At 42.3% G+C, this 14,289-nt stretch overlaps 2 protein-coding genes across 2 annotated transcripts in view; both read left to right on the top strand.

Moving 5' to 3' along the window:
- Positions 1-4,616, top strand: part of LOC141155601 (class I histocompatibility antigen, Gogo-B*0103 alpha chain-like) — a 37,562-nt gene extending 32,946 nt beyond the window's left edge. Inside the window, exons 6-8 of the mRNA XM_073642469.1 lie at positions 34-309; positions 1,959-2,234; positions 3,770-4,616. Of these exons, the coding sequence (XP_073498570.1) occupies positions 34-309; positions 1,959-2,234; positions 3,770-3,915 (698 nt within the window). The 3' untranslated portion in view covers positions 3,916-4,616. The remainder of the gene's footprint in view (positions 1-33; positions 310-1,958; positions 2,235-3,769) is intronic.
- A 3,104-nt stretch (positions 4,617-7,720) lies between these two features.
- LOC141155200 (major histocompatibility complex class I-related gene protein-like) lies at positions 7,721-12,538 on the top strand. Its single transcript, XM_073641937.1, has 5 exons — positions 7,721-7,833; positions 8,991-9,248; positions 10,311-10,586; positions 10,906-11,181; positions 11,741-12,538. The coding sequence occupies exons 1-5, from the start codon at positions 7,770-7,772 to the stop codon at positions 11,875-11,877; spliced, it is 1,011 nt and encodes a 336-aa protein (XP_073498038.1). The 5' UTR covers positions 7,721-7,769; the 3' UTR covers positions 11,878-12,538.
- Positions 12,539-14,289: the final 1,751 nt, after the last annotated feature.

Raw genomic sequence — 14,289 nt, 5'->3', positions numbered from 1 at the left:
CAATTTGCTTGAGAGTTTTTGCTGTTTTTTTAGGATACCACATTATTCAGGGATTATATGGATGCACGTTATATGAGAACCGCACGGTCCAGGCTTCATTGAGTCATCATCTGGATGGAAAACCATTTATGTCTTTGAATATGGAGTCGGCGAGGTTTATAGCCGAGACGCCGGATGCCGAGAAAGTTGCACAAATATTTAATTTTAATGACTCTGTTCTACAAGAAATCCGAAAAATGTTGGTGAATACATGCATCCCGCACATCACCGAACTGCTGTCACTGGGAAACTGCACATTTAGTAGGAAAGGTGAGGCAGGCGGGGAAGGGGCTCGGCTTATCCATAAGACTGTGCATGGCTTCTTGTAGTTTTCTCTTTATTTCCTTATTATTTCTATTTGTCAATGGCATTGTACATCAACAGCAACAACAATGTATCACAGCTCATCCTCATATCTCACCAGGTATAATATAAGTGCTTCATCCAATACGGTTCTACAATAAGGCTCCATGTATCTCTATACTTCACGTTCGCTCCGTGTGTCAGGATAGTGCCCAGTGCACACGCCAAAAGTGTCCATGACAAAGTGCTGCTTCGTTTTCTTCTATCATTGTATATTTTATAAAGGGACAGTTTGTGGCTGACCTCATACCCAAAAGCAGAGGGTGAGACTGGGCCCGTGCTGGAGGTAGGGGGTCCCGCTTACGCCAGCAGCTATTTTAGCTGGATGCGCGAACATTCAGTTGAAATGTTTTCCAGTGCAAAGACCCGACGAGTCCCTGCAGTGCAATACACGATGCCAGCCAATCAGAGGCCAGCAGATGACATCGGCGTGGGAGGGAGCGTGGGAAGGTGAGTAGAACAGTTTATTTTTTTTAATATATGTTTGTCATAGAAAATAGTAAGATCCCTAAAGTCACTGTAGTTAAGGGGCATTCACCCCCCTCCCTCCTCCTCTCTCACACAGATTTGCAGTAGGAACAAGAACTAACACTCTGAGATTCTTAGAAATAGACTGGTACAATAGGCATACGCAGACTGGTAGCCATACGCTACCAGAAATCAGGCGTCTAGTCGGCCTGTATAAAAGCCACTGGTGGTGGGAGGTAATAATCTTTCTTGGGTTATTGTGGAGTTCGCAGTGACCGTAACGGGGGTATATACACTCGTATATTCCATGCAATAAAATCAGAGGTGTATATACCATACGCTCACTGTTAGTTTCCCAATAACCTGCCTACTAGTGAAAACAGCCTGCGGCCTCCTCCGTTAATCAATAATCAATCGGGTAATTGATAGGGGGCAGCAGAGAGCTGTTCGCTCCAAAGATAACAGCTGTTGGGATCTGTGTGACCCTCCCAGGCAGTGATCTTTGACAATGTTTTTAGAAGAGCCTCAGAATATGGACATTATTACTGGAAGAGGCCCATAATGAGGCACATTTTACCAGGATGGGGGACATATACAGTATTACTGGAATGAGCCCAGGATGGAGGGGGTATTATACCAGGATGGGGGTCATATATTACTGGAATGGGCCCAGGATGGTGGACATTACACTAGCAAGGGGCCCAGGATGGAGGAGGACATTATACCAGGAAACAGAGACATTATACCAGGAAGTGGCCCAGGATACAGACATTATACCAGGATGGGGGACATTATAATTGGAAGAGACTCAGGATTAGGAACATTATACAAGGAAAAGGCCCAGGATGAAGGACATTATACCTGGAAGACATTATTACAGGAAGAGGAACAATATGGGGGACATTTGTACAGGAAGGAGGACATTGTTACTTGAGAGGGCAAACATGTATGTCTTCACAGGATCCAGAATGCTACAAGAGTCCATATATCTGATGAACATGCGGGGGTAGGCCCAGGTTCCAATTTTGCATCGGGGACCATCAGACTCTAGTTACGTCACTGATTACCCTTTATATCTCCTCTTACAGAAGTTCCAGTTGTGCAGATGACCCAGATCCCTGTAGACGATGGCACACTTAGGGTGCACTGCCGGGCGTATGGACATTACCCCAAAGACATCTCTATAATGTGGTACAAGAATGGACAACAGATATCGGAGGAAATGACGAAAAGGACGACCCTGCCATTACTAGACCTGACTTATCTGACCTCTTTAGCGTTCAATGTCACATCCATGGCAGATGATGTGTATACCTGTAGAGTCAACCACAGTAGTATGCTGCGAGACTTCACCCAAGACTGGAGTAAGTGGAGTAAACTGCTAAAAGTAGAGTAAAACCTTAATTTTATTGATTTCCTATTGTTCCATATACAGTCAGAAAACTGATAAAAGAAATAGAGCAGAGTAATAACGAGTCTCATAGAGGAACACTGCTGTCAATTCTAGGCGAAATCCACAAAAGCTCATAAGGGCAGAAGACCAGATAATTTACAAAGTAATCAATGAAAACAACGAGGAGTAACACGCTGTATTTCACCGACTTTAAGCAAGAAAAAAATCTTCATAGTAAACTTAAGGTCCAAAGTCGGCACATGTTCCCAGAGCCCCTGAACGTTTTGTAATAGTTAGGCAGTGTACATCTACATTTGTGCCTGACACACGGATTCACAATGACACGTCTACCACAAGCTCCAGTACTGACTTTGCTCCGTGTATTCTCCCGGGAGCAAAGTCTGGTGACCACCAGAGGACACCACCATCTTCTGGCCGCTACTGCTCATTATCACTGCCTGGACAAACTGACAGCCTCCAATAGCGCATCCCCAGAGCTGCTTCCCAGGTGGCCACCGTGTCCCAGGTTGTACTTCTTCAGAATAAACATTTATCAACGATATTCTAAAATAGGTAATAAATAATTCATCTTTGGGCTGGCGAAACTTTGTGTGGAGCAGCTAGAATGCACAATGGACGGCCGCCCCATACTATCCTCCTGCGATAAATATTTATTTTGGGGAAAACCTTTTTAACAAAGTCTACCAATTATTCATCAAACAGGTTTCTGTTTCAATATATTAGCTAAGGACCATTATATGGAAGTTATAGTGGCAATAGTACAAACTCTCATGGGGACTCTGTACATTTGGCTGCTTTTGGCTGCACATAACACATCTGCAGCTGTGGCTGCTATGGGCATAAAAGGGGACAAACTTATGGTGTGGCCCCCATGCTCCCCTGACCTCAACCCCATTGTGAACCTCTGGAGCATCATCAAAAGAAGTGTCTATGATGGCGGGAGGCAGTTCACATCTAAGCAACAGCTCTGGGAGGGTATTCTGTCCTCATGCAAAACAATTGAAGCAGAAACCATCCAAAACCTGACAAATTCAATGGACGAGAGAGTTCAGAAGCTCCTTTCGAACAAGGGGTCCTATGTGCAAATGTAACATCACCTAGAATAAAGTTTTGAGTTGAAAACTGTTTGATTTCAGTTTGTAATAACCTGCTAATGCTTATAATTTCAAAAATGACCATTTTTTTGTTCTTTATTAAAATCAAAAGGTTGAAAACTCTGCTGTGCATAATAATTTGGAACATGCATTTTGAGTGCAGTTTGAGTTTTTTATTTTTTTAAAAATATACTGTTATCATAGGCAGTTTGTACAAAAACCTTTCAATTGTACTCTAATAGTTATTTGACTGGAAAATTACAATGACTGCAATTCATATAGGTAATTTGGGAAAATCTGAGAAAATATTATTTGCATAATAATTTGGAACACAATGTAGAAACACTCATTGATGGACATGATCATAAAACTTTCTTTTTTTTCTAAATAGGGATTTCTGGTGATTTTGGGAATCTCAGCAGCGCCCCCTCTGGCCCCTCTGTAGGAGCAGTGATCGGTATCGGCCTGGCTGTTGTCCTTGTCATCGTTATTGTTGTGTTTGGTTCAGTTTCCTTCACAATCAGCAGAAGACAATGAGACTAATAGAGCGGGAATAAAGAACAAGTAACAAACCCCCGAACCCTAAAGACACGAAGATCATTATCAGCTCCCAAAACTAATGCAGCAGATGATCCTGCGGCAGGATGGCGGAATCTGATGGTGCAGGAAACACACACTGCCTTCAGTTATTGTGACATCAGCGACCATCTACACACGACATTACTGCCCGGCTCTCAGCCGCTTGTGGCTGCTCTATTAGGACACTGACTTTTTCCTATATCAGGAATGGAAAAATCTGTATTTAGTGAAGAGAGTTTTTACCAATGAATTGAGATTTTTTAGAATAAATGATCAGTCCAGGAGGAGAAAGAAGCAGTTTCTAATTTTCATGTGTACTATTGATTTATGAGATAAAAATTAAAACAATGGTGACTCTTTAAAGGGAATCAGTGGGTGATGTATCTATCATTACATTTCTGTTAGTGTATAACATCTGACCCCATTACCCCCCAGCAGGGCCGCCATCAGGGCATTACTGCCATTACTTGTGTTTGGGGCCCGGTGAGCTGAAGCAAAGAGTGGGCCCAGACTGCGTGAAACACGCTGCGCAGCCTGCGAGGAGGCGTCACTGCCGAGCCACTGTATAAATGGCCTGGCAGACTGAGTGGCATGCTAGGGTCCAGGCTAATTACTTTGTTTTATTATGCTCCAGTCACACCTACTTACATTGTAAGGCTGCCCTCTGTTCCTAAGCTACCGGCGTTCCTTGGACCCTTGCGGCACATTATACAGTGGGTACGGAAAGTATTTAGACCCCTTTAAATTTTTCACTCTTTGTTAAATTGCAGCCATTTGGTAAATTCTAAAAAGTTCATTTTTTTTCTCATCAATGTACACTGTGCACCCCATCTTGACTGGAAAACAACAGAAATGTAGAAACTTTTGCAAATTTATTAAAAAAGAAAAACTGAAATATCACATGGTCATAAGTATTCATTCAGACCCTTTGCTCAGACACTGATATTTAAGTCACATGCTGTCCATTTCCTTGTGATCCTCCTTGAGATGGTTCTACTCCTTCATTATAGTCCAGCTGTGTTTAGTTAAACTGATAGGATTTGATTTGGAAAGGCACACACCTGTCTATATAAGACCTCACAGCTCACAGTGCATGTCAGACCAAATGAGAATCATGAGCTCAAAGGAACTGCCCAAGGAGCTCAGAGACAGAATTATGACAAGACACAGATCTGGCCAAGGTTACAATACAAAGAATTTCTGCATTACTCAAGGTTCCTAAGAGCACAGTGGCCTCCATAATCCTTAAATAGAAAAAGTTTGGGACCCCCAGAAGTCTTCCTAGACCTGGCCGTCCAGCCAAACTGAGCAATCGTGGGAGAAGAGCCTTGATGAGAGAGGTAAAGAAGAACCCCAATATCAATGTGGCCGAGCTTGAGATGCGGTAGGGAGATGGGAGAAAGTTCCACAAAGTCAACTATCACTGCAGCCCTCCACCAGCCAGGCCTTTATGGCAGAGTGGCACAACGGAAGCCTCTCCTCAGTGCAAGACATATGAAAGCCTGCATATAGTTTGCTCAAAAACACATGAAGGACTCCCAGACTATGAGAAATAAGATACTCTGGTCTGATGAGATGAAGATAGAACTTTTTGGTGATAATTCTAAGCGGTATGTGTGGAAAAAAACAGGCACTGCTCATCACCTACCCAATACAATCCCAACAGTGAAACATGGTGGTGGCTGCATCATGCTATGGGGGTGTTTTTCAGCTGCAGGGACAGGACGACTGGTTGCAACTGAAGGAAACATGAATGCGGCCAAGTACAGAGATATCCTGGATGAAAACCTCTTCTAGAGTGCTCTGGACCTCAGACTTGGCCAAAGGTTCACCTTCCAACAAGACAATGACCCTAAGCAAACAGCTAAAATAACAAAGGAGTGGCTTCAGAACAACTCTGTGACCATTCTTGACTGGCCCAGCCAGAGCCCTGACCTAAACCCAATTGAGCATCTCTGGAGAGACCTGAAAATGGCTGTCCACCAACGTTCACCATCCAACCTGACGGAACTGGAGAGGATCTGCAAGGAAGAATGGCAGAGGATCCCCAAATCCAGGTGTGAAAACTTGTTACATCATTCCCAAGAAGACTCATGGCTGTACTAGCTCAAAAGGAGGCTTCTACTCAATACTGAGGAAAGGGTCTGAATACTTATGACCATGTGATATTTCAGTTTTTATTTTTTAATAAATTTGCAAAAATTTCTACATTTCTGTTTTTTTCAGTCAAGATGGGGTGCACAGTGTACTTTAATGAGAAAAAAATGAACTTTTTAGAATTAACCAAATGGCTGCAATGAAGCAAAGAGTGAAAAATTTAAAGGGGTCTGAATACTTTCCGTACCCACTGTATGCAGGAGTTGAGGGCCCCAAAGTGATGAGGTGCATGCACCCGTCCACTTGCCCGTCTGACATCCCATTCAACCTCCCATTCCTCCACCCATTGGCCCACCCGCTACTCTTCTTGTGCCCCCCTACCTGCTTGTGCAGTGTGAAGTTGGAGGCCGTCTCTGTCTGCTTCCTGCCTGCAAACTACTAAATCCTACTAAGTTCAACTCTGCTGACTGCTGCTGTGTTTCATGGGAACTGTTCATGTTCAAGAGTAGGTGGTGGGACTGTGGAAGGTTCGAGGGGTGGAGGCGGAGCTGGGGTGCAGCCTGGGTGAAGTGTCAAGGAGACCTGAAAATGTTGCCAGTATGGGGCCCTGAAATTGCTGGTGGCAGTCCTGCCCCCCAGTGTATAACATTCGGTCCCCTGTCCCCGGTGTATAACATTCGGCCCCTCACCCCCGGTGTATAACATCCGGCCCCTCACCCCCGGTGTATAGCATCCGGCCCCTCACCCCCCAGTGTATAACATTCGGCCCCTCACCCCCAGTGTATAACATCCGGCCCCTCACCCCCCAATTGTATAACATCCGGCCCCTCACCCCCCAGTGTATAACATCCAGACCCTCACCCCCAATGTATAACATCCAGCCCTCTCCCCCCGGTATATAACATCCGGCCCCTCTCCCCCACAGTGTATAACATCCAGCCCCCTCCCCGGTGTATAGCATCCGGCCCCTCACACCCCAGTGTATAACATCCAGACCCTTATCCCCAGTGTATAACATCCGGCTCCTCACCCTCCAGTGTATAACATCCAGACCCTCGCCCCCAATGTATAACATCCGGCCCTCTCCCCCCGGTATATGACATCTGGCCCCTTTCCCCCACAGTGTATAACATCCAGCCCCCCCCCGGTGTATAACATCCGGCCCCTCGCCCCCACAGTGTATAACATCCAGCCCCCCCCCCCCGGTGTATAACATCCGGCCCCTCGCCCACAGTGTATAACATCCAGCCCCTCACCCCCAGATAATAATGTGCATGTACAAAACCAAAAAGGTGGTGAACGCCAGATTCTTTACCAACTTTCTAATTTTTGTCCGGATCCCTCCTGCCATATGACCTATAGATGTTAATTTTCCGGCTGCTTTTCTTATTGTCTCATGTGAAAAAGTGATTTCCACCTTCGTGCTGCCTTCTTTATTCAAGATCCTCAAATTAAACCCTCATATCTGATTTCCCGGTAATAACAGTATTCATTAGAAAGATGGAAATGTGCCTTTTGTTTTTCTTGGTCTATAGAGCATATTACTTGTAAGTGCTCTTTTGAAAATGCCCGTCTGTGTGATCATGTGGGTATAATAGGGACTTACATGGAGGATGGCCTTACAGCCCTCGGATATAAGAGTGTGGCAATAGTGTGAGCTGTGCCAGTCTCAGGTTATATCAGAGACGAAGAAGACACCAGGCGGCCGTGCCAACATGATCCGAAGCAGATTAGCTGAGGTTTTATTCCTTATGGTCTCCGTTCCCTTCGCTTATGCAGGTAATGTTACTTATTGGCTTCATACATTGAGAACTTTTCTGTAAACTCTTTCATATCTGGACAATATTATGTCATATTATAACTGATTAATCTTGGAGTTTGGCTGCGGTGGGAGTTTTTGGTCCCAATTCATTATTGCATTTGCTCCTTTTTTTGTCTAATTTTTGGTGTTTTTTCATTTGTACCTTTTTTATAGTCGTGTTTTTGGCTGAATCATTAATTGCGACTATTTAAAAAGTTGCATGATTTTATCACAAATGTACTCTGGTCTACCCCCTGGATTGATTTCATGTACGTCTGAATTTTTTGCACAAATTTTGGACAATTTTAGTAAAACATGAAATTGTTTCTCTAAGAAGTTGCACAAAAAAAAGGCTAGAAGAAAAAATAAAGAGCATATTTGAAGCTGGGCTTTATAGAACAAAAGTGATTTTGAAATACTTTATACTGCAATACAAAAGTATTTCAGTATATATGAGAAATGATCGCAGTTTTAAGAGGGGACTATGTTTTAAAAATATTGAAAAAAAAAAAATATCTGAAAAATTTGAGACATCTGCTTTTCCCCTATTAAAAGGAAATACAAAAATAAAACAAAAACCACAAGTATATTTGTTATTGTACTAAAATTGCCATTTTGAGTTGTCACAAAAAAGTGACTAGAGCGTTGCATGTACCCCAAATGGTACCATAAAAAAAGCTTCAGATCACCAGGCCAAAGAAACAGCACAAACCCAGACAAATAAAGAAAACTGACAGATCTGGAAACTGGCAACACAAATCAAATATTTTTTATTAAACTTGTAAGAAAGTTTTCCAAGTTTGATATTGCTATAATCGCACCGGCCATCCAAAAAATAAGGGTTTAATTGCATTTTATTCACCATTTCACCACACATTTTTTTCCCATTTTTCAGTCCATTTTATGCTAAAATAAATGGTCTCATTCAAAAACACAACTCGTCCCGCAAAAAACAAGCGCTTGTAGATCTATGTGGCTGGAAAAATAAAAAGTTATGGTGATTGGAAGAAGAGGAGGAAATACTGGAAGCATGAAAATGAAAATTGGCTGTGGGGGGGGTTAAGCATAATTAATGTAAAATGTAATGTAAAAAAAAGTATAACAACAGCTCCGGCGCGTTTTATGTCTCACACAGGCGATCACTCTCACTATTTCTTTGATACTGCAACCACTGATTTGACATCAAATATGACTTCATACACGATGAGACGGACCCTGGACGACGTCACTCTCATGTGGTACGACAGCGACGATGAAGTGGTGGAACGTCGCGTTCCCTGGTTTAAAAGTCCATATAACACGTTATTGGATGCAAGTCTACAATATTATTATATGCAGATGAATATGCTAAACTTTCTACACACTATTGTCTATTATATGAATCACAGGGAGGGTAAGTAGCCTTCATACAATTCCAGCATTTCATCTTCATTTTGCACTAGGGGCGCTTTTGTTTATTCTGCACTTTTTAGTGCGGCTGAGCCACATGGATTGGGCATTTTATTAACAAAATATCGGTTTGCCTATTATTTCCTTTTTATCAAATGCAAGGGTCCACCATTATCAGGTCAAGACTAGTTGGACCTAACATTAATATATTGTCTCATTATTTAAAATCGCTCTCCACATTTCTCATGCCTGGTGCAGCTCCTCCAGAATGACGTTACCTTCCCTCTGCCTCCAATATGGGTCCTGCAGTGAAAGCCGGGAGTGCAGTGATGGGTCTACACCCTCCAGTCATTGTGTTGTGGAGGACGGAATATCCAGAGGTGCAAACATGAAGAAAATAACAAAAACTGGACTTTTTTTTTATCCTGGTGACCGCTTCTCTTTAACAATACAACACTGCAATAATAAAGTATTACAGCATATAGTTTAGGTGATGAAAAGATACAGCAGAATTGGTATTTTTAAGGTTTCCACAATCCAGCCCAAAAAAGAAATGAAAAGCAATAAAAACATTGACCAAAAAACAAGTTTCGTAGACAGAAAAATAAGATAAAAGTTACATAAACTGTTACTGAAAAGGTGTCAGAAAACGGTGACACAATTCAAAAGAGGGGGAGGAAAAAAAGCAGAATTACAAAAGCAAAAAAAATCACTTAGTCTTGAAGGGGTTAGTGCAGCTACGCTAAATTACTTCCATAATTAGGAGGGATTAGGTGATAAATATTTTGCTGAGACTTCTTTAACCCCATCACAACATATGTCATATGTCGTGTCCCTGACTTTGAGGCGGGCTCACACGCTGAGCCCGCATCTTTCCCGACAGATAATGGCTAAGTTATTAAAATATTATTAAATTATTATTTGACTTGGTGTCATACTGTGTTTGCTTTATTTTGTTTAGTGACGTACACGGAGTAGCTGCATTCTACAATGAATGGACCGGACATTATTTCTGACTTTTCATGGACTAATTTAAAAATCTGATAAATTATCTTTGTGTTTGTAGGATTCCACATTCTGCAGGTATTAGAAGGCTGCTCGATACACGATAACGGCACATTCCAGGCTTCATTCAGTTATCGTTATGAAGGAAAACCATTTATGTCTTTGAATGTGAAGTCGGTGAGGTTTATAGCCGAGACGCCGGATGCCGAGAGATTTACACAAAGGTTTAATTCTAATAAAACTTTACTACAAGAAATCCGACAAATTTTGGTGAATACATGTATCTCGCACATCACCGAACTGCTGTCACTGGGAAACTGCACATTTAGTAGGAAAGGTGAGGCAGGCGGGGAAGGGGCTCGGCTTATCCTTAAGACTGTGTATGGCTTTTGTAGGTCTCTCTTAATTCTTTATTATGTCATTGTCCGGTCACATCAACAGCAACAACAATGTATCACTGAGCGCATCCTCATATCTCACCAGGTACAATATAAGTGGTTCATCCAATACTGTTCTGCAATAAGGCTCCATATATCTCTATACTTCACGTTCGCTCCGTGTGTCAGGAAAGTTCCCAGTGCTCACACTAACAGTGTCCATAAAAAATGGTAGTCACTGGCCATTGTATGGCCAAACTCTTGTTTTTCCTCCTACAGAAGCTCCAGTTGTGAAGGTGACCCAGATCCCTGTAGACAATGGCACCTTTAGGGTTCACTGCCGGGCGTATGGACATTACCCCAAAGACATCTCCATAATGTGGTACAAGAATGGGCAACAGATATCGGAGGAGATGATGGAAAGGATGACCCTGCCATTACTGGACCTGATGTATCTGACCTCTTTATCGTTCAATGTCACGTCCATGGCCGATGATGTGTATACCTGTAGGGTCAACCACAGCAGTATGCTGCGGTACTTCATCCAGGACTGGAGTAAGTGGAGTAAACTGCTATAAGTAGAGTAAAACCCTTATTTTACAATATTGATTTCTTGTCGAAATTATGGTGTACAAGTCATTGATGATGACTACTCATGGTGAAGGGGTCGGCGTGATCCAGAAACATTGACATTTTATCCATGAAATAACAAATACTGCTAAAAATAACACTCACACAGTGTTTTCTAAATGACATGAGCACCGCATTACAAAATCCTCCAAGTTTTCATGGAAGGAAATTACTTTCCCATATATCTTACCGAGCAAAAACTCCACAGGAGGCTCCTCTCTATGTCGTCCATTTGTTCTAAGAAAAGGTATTAGCTATAGATGGTACATCAGTAATAATGTCTGTCTTGTTCTATGTAGAGATAGAGAAAAGACGTAAGCGGAGAGACCAGACCTTTGCCTTTCCTGTTCTATGGTGCTTCTTCTTTCCCTCTTATTTAATGGAAATGCTGAAACCTTTTTCCCAATCCCTCAATCATATGGACAGACATAGAAACACTCATTGATGGAAGTGATCGTAAACTTTCTTTTTTTTTCCTAAACAGGAATTTCTGGTGATTTTGGAAATGTCAGCAGCGCCCCCTCTGTTGGGGCAGTGATCGGTATCTCCCTGGCTGTCGTCCTCGCCATCGTTATTGTTGTGTTTGGTTCTGTTTCCTTCGGAATCAGCAGAAGACAATGAGACTAATAGAGCAGGAATAAAGAACAAGTCACAAATCCCCGAACCCTAAAGACACGAAGATCATTATCAAAACTGATGGTCGTGTGGCAGAATGGCGGCATCGGATGGTGCGGGAAACACACACTGCCTTCAGTTATTGTGACATCAGCGACCATCTACACAACGTTACTGCCCGGCTCTCAGCCGCTTGTGTCTGCTCTATTAGGACACTGACTTTTTCCTGTCTCCGGAATGGGAAAGTCTGTATTCACTGAAGAGAGTATTTAAGAATGAATTTAGGTTTTTGAGAATGAAAGATCAGTCCAGGAGGGAAAGAAGCAGATTTCTCTGATATATTACAAAGTTTCTTATTTTTATATGTATTACTGATTTATGAAAAAAGAATTAAAACGACGGTTACTCTTAAAAGGGAGTCAGTGGATGATGTACAAAAGTATCCATCATTAAATTTCTGCTAGTTTTTAACATCAGGCCCCCTTGCCTCCAGAGTATAACCTCTGGCCCCTCACCCCCAGTGTATAACCTCTGGCCCCTCGCCCACAGTGCATAACATCCGGCCCCTCGCCCCCAGTGTATAACCTCTGGCCCCCAGCCCTGGTGTATAACATTCAGCCCCTCACCCCCGGTATATACCATCCGTCCCCCACCATGTTGTCTGCCTTCACCAACATGACAGAGCAGCCGGTGGTGCGGAGCTCCCTGATACCGGCTCCTGTAATAGGAGCCACCGGGGTAATTAGTCCGTTTCTTACATTTCTTCCCCCTGAATCTTCCCCGATCACCGGTGAGTGATATTACTGAGAAGAGAAGGAACCGCAGCAACTCAGTCAAGACATTGTAGATAATTGTATCTTCAGTTTTGTGGGAACAGTTTGGGGAAGACCCTTTTCTGTTCCCCATGACAGTGTCCAGTGCACAAGCTCCATACAGACATGGGGGGGGAGAACATGAGCGGCTGCACGAAGCCCGAACCTCAGGATCGGGAGCCGCTATATCTGCAGAGGAGCGAATCCATATTAACAACTACGGATGTAGAACGGGAGGTCAGAAAGCTCCTGGAGGCGCAATGTGGAGGGGGCACATACTTTTCTCTGTATAGAATATTTCTTATGTAATTCGTAATTAACACCACTTCCTTGTATGTTGCAATCACTTGAATTGTGTAATCTCTGTGTTATTACATCTGTGCAGCAGGAATTCCCCTAATAAAGAGAAGGATTATATACTGCGCTGTCTTTATCTCCAGTGGCTTTAGATTGTAAGCTTCTATACACAGGTCGCTTTTCCACTTTTATGTCTGGAAATGATGATTTTTTTTTATTTATTTTTTGACAACTGTCCTTATAGTCTCGACCCACATTCACAAATCTGCAGTCTTCCGAGCTGAAATCCCCCTCACCCCTACCTGCTTTCTTTCCTTGTTGCCTGTAGAGGATTTCTTTATAATTGCAGATTTCCTGAGAGTTTATGTAGAATCACAACATTTCAAAACCACCTTCTCCAAACTTTTGGCATTTCTAATATTAGTTTCTCTATGTATAAAAAAAGAAAATAGTTCAGTCACTGTGGCTTCTTTATTTTTCTGACTATTAAAATACCAACAAGTTTGATGATTTGCTTTTTTTACAGAGCTAGAAATGAGTCTATAATGCATAAAATCTGTATAATGCTCATAAGCCATTACCATCTTGTTATTTTTTTTATAATTAGTAGCAAATTTAGTAAAAAAAAAAACAAAAAAACATTTCTTGCCTATTGTTTGCTCCAGCAATCCAGCAATGACTCTCTAGTGGCGTTACATGGAGCCGGCACATGAGCGATACCATTCATTTTTTTTCTTGCATACTTAACAATGGTTGAAAGTTAAGGGTGTAAAAAAGAATAATAAAATACTGGTAGGGTTTGTTGTAAATCTCCAAGTATAATGGAAGCGGAAATAAATATCCTCATAAAGCAAATACATGAGACTGCAAATCAAGGAGAAGTCATTATTATGGGGGACTTCTCTGATATAAATTTTGCAAGTCCAGCAAAGGAGACCGACAAGAATAAGAGATCATCACCTCCTACAACTGGTGCAGGAGCCTACAAGATTGGGCATTGCTTGACCTAAAATTAACCAATAGGACAGAATATCAAATATACGAGTTGGGGGTCACTTGCGTAATAGAGATCACAAAATTATATGATTACAGTATATGTATTCACATGTCATTTAATAAGATGTATGGTAGAGGGGCTACAAGGACACTAAACATCAGGAAGGAGAATTTCCATTGGCTGAGAGGTGATCTTAGTGGCATAAACTAGGACAATATCTTGATATAATCTCTCAAGGTCGTTTTTGGCCCACGTGGACTCGCTCTGTGTCTGAGTATTGAGACTGTGATGTGTTCTGTGAAGTCTCTTTGG

This window comes from Phyllobates terribilis, unplaced genomic scaffold (genome assembly GCF_046119375.1).
Source record: "Phyllobates terribilis strain yellow unplaced genomic scaffold, ASM4611937v1 Scaffold_7__3_contigs__length_470593459, whole genome shotgun sequence".
NCBI lineage: Eukaryota > Metazoa > Chordata > Amphibia > Anura > Dendrobatidae > Phyllobates > Phyllobates terribilis.
Note: the sequence above shows the minus strand (reverse complement) of the source record. Positions and strands in the feature narration are given on the sequence as shown.

Bases quoted from the DNA above. Each gene is read 5' to 3' on its own strand.
- LOC141155200 (XM_073641937.1), top strand. From the start codon at position 7,770: ATGATCCGAAGCAGATTAGCTGAGGTTTTATTCCTTATGGTCTCCGTT. The intron at 9,249-10,310 runs GTAAGTAGCCTT...TTGTGTTTGTAG, and splicing joins TTATATGAATCACAGGGAGG to GATTCCACATTCTGCAGGTA. The intron at 11,182-11,740 runs GTAAGTGGAGTA...TTTCCTAAACAG, and splicing joins GTACTTCATCCAGGACTGGA to GAATTTCTGGTGATTTTGGA.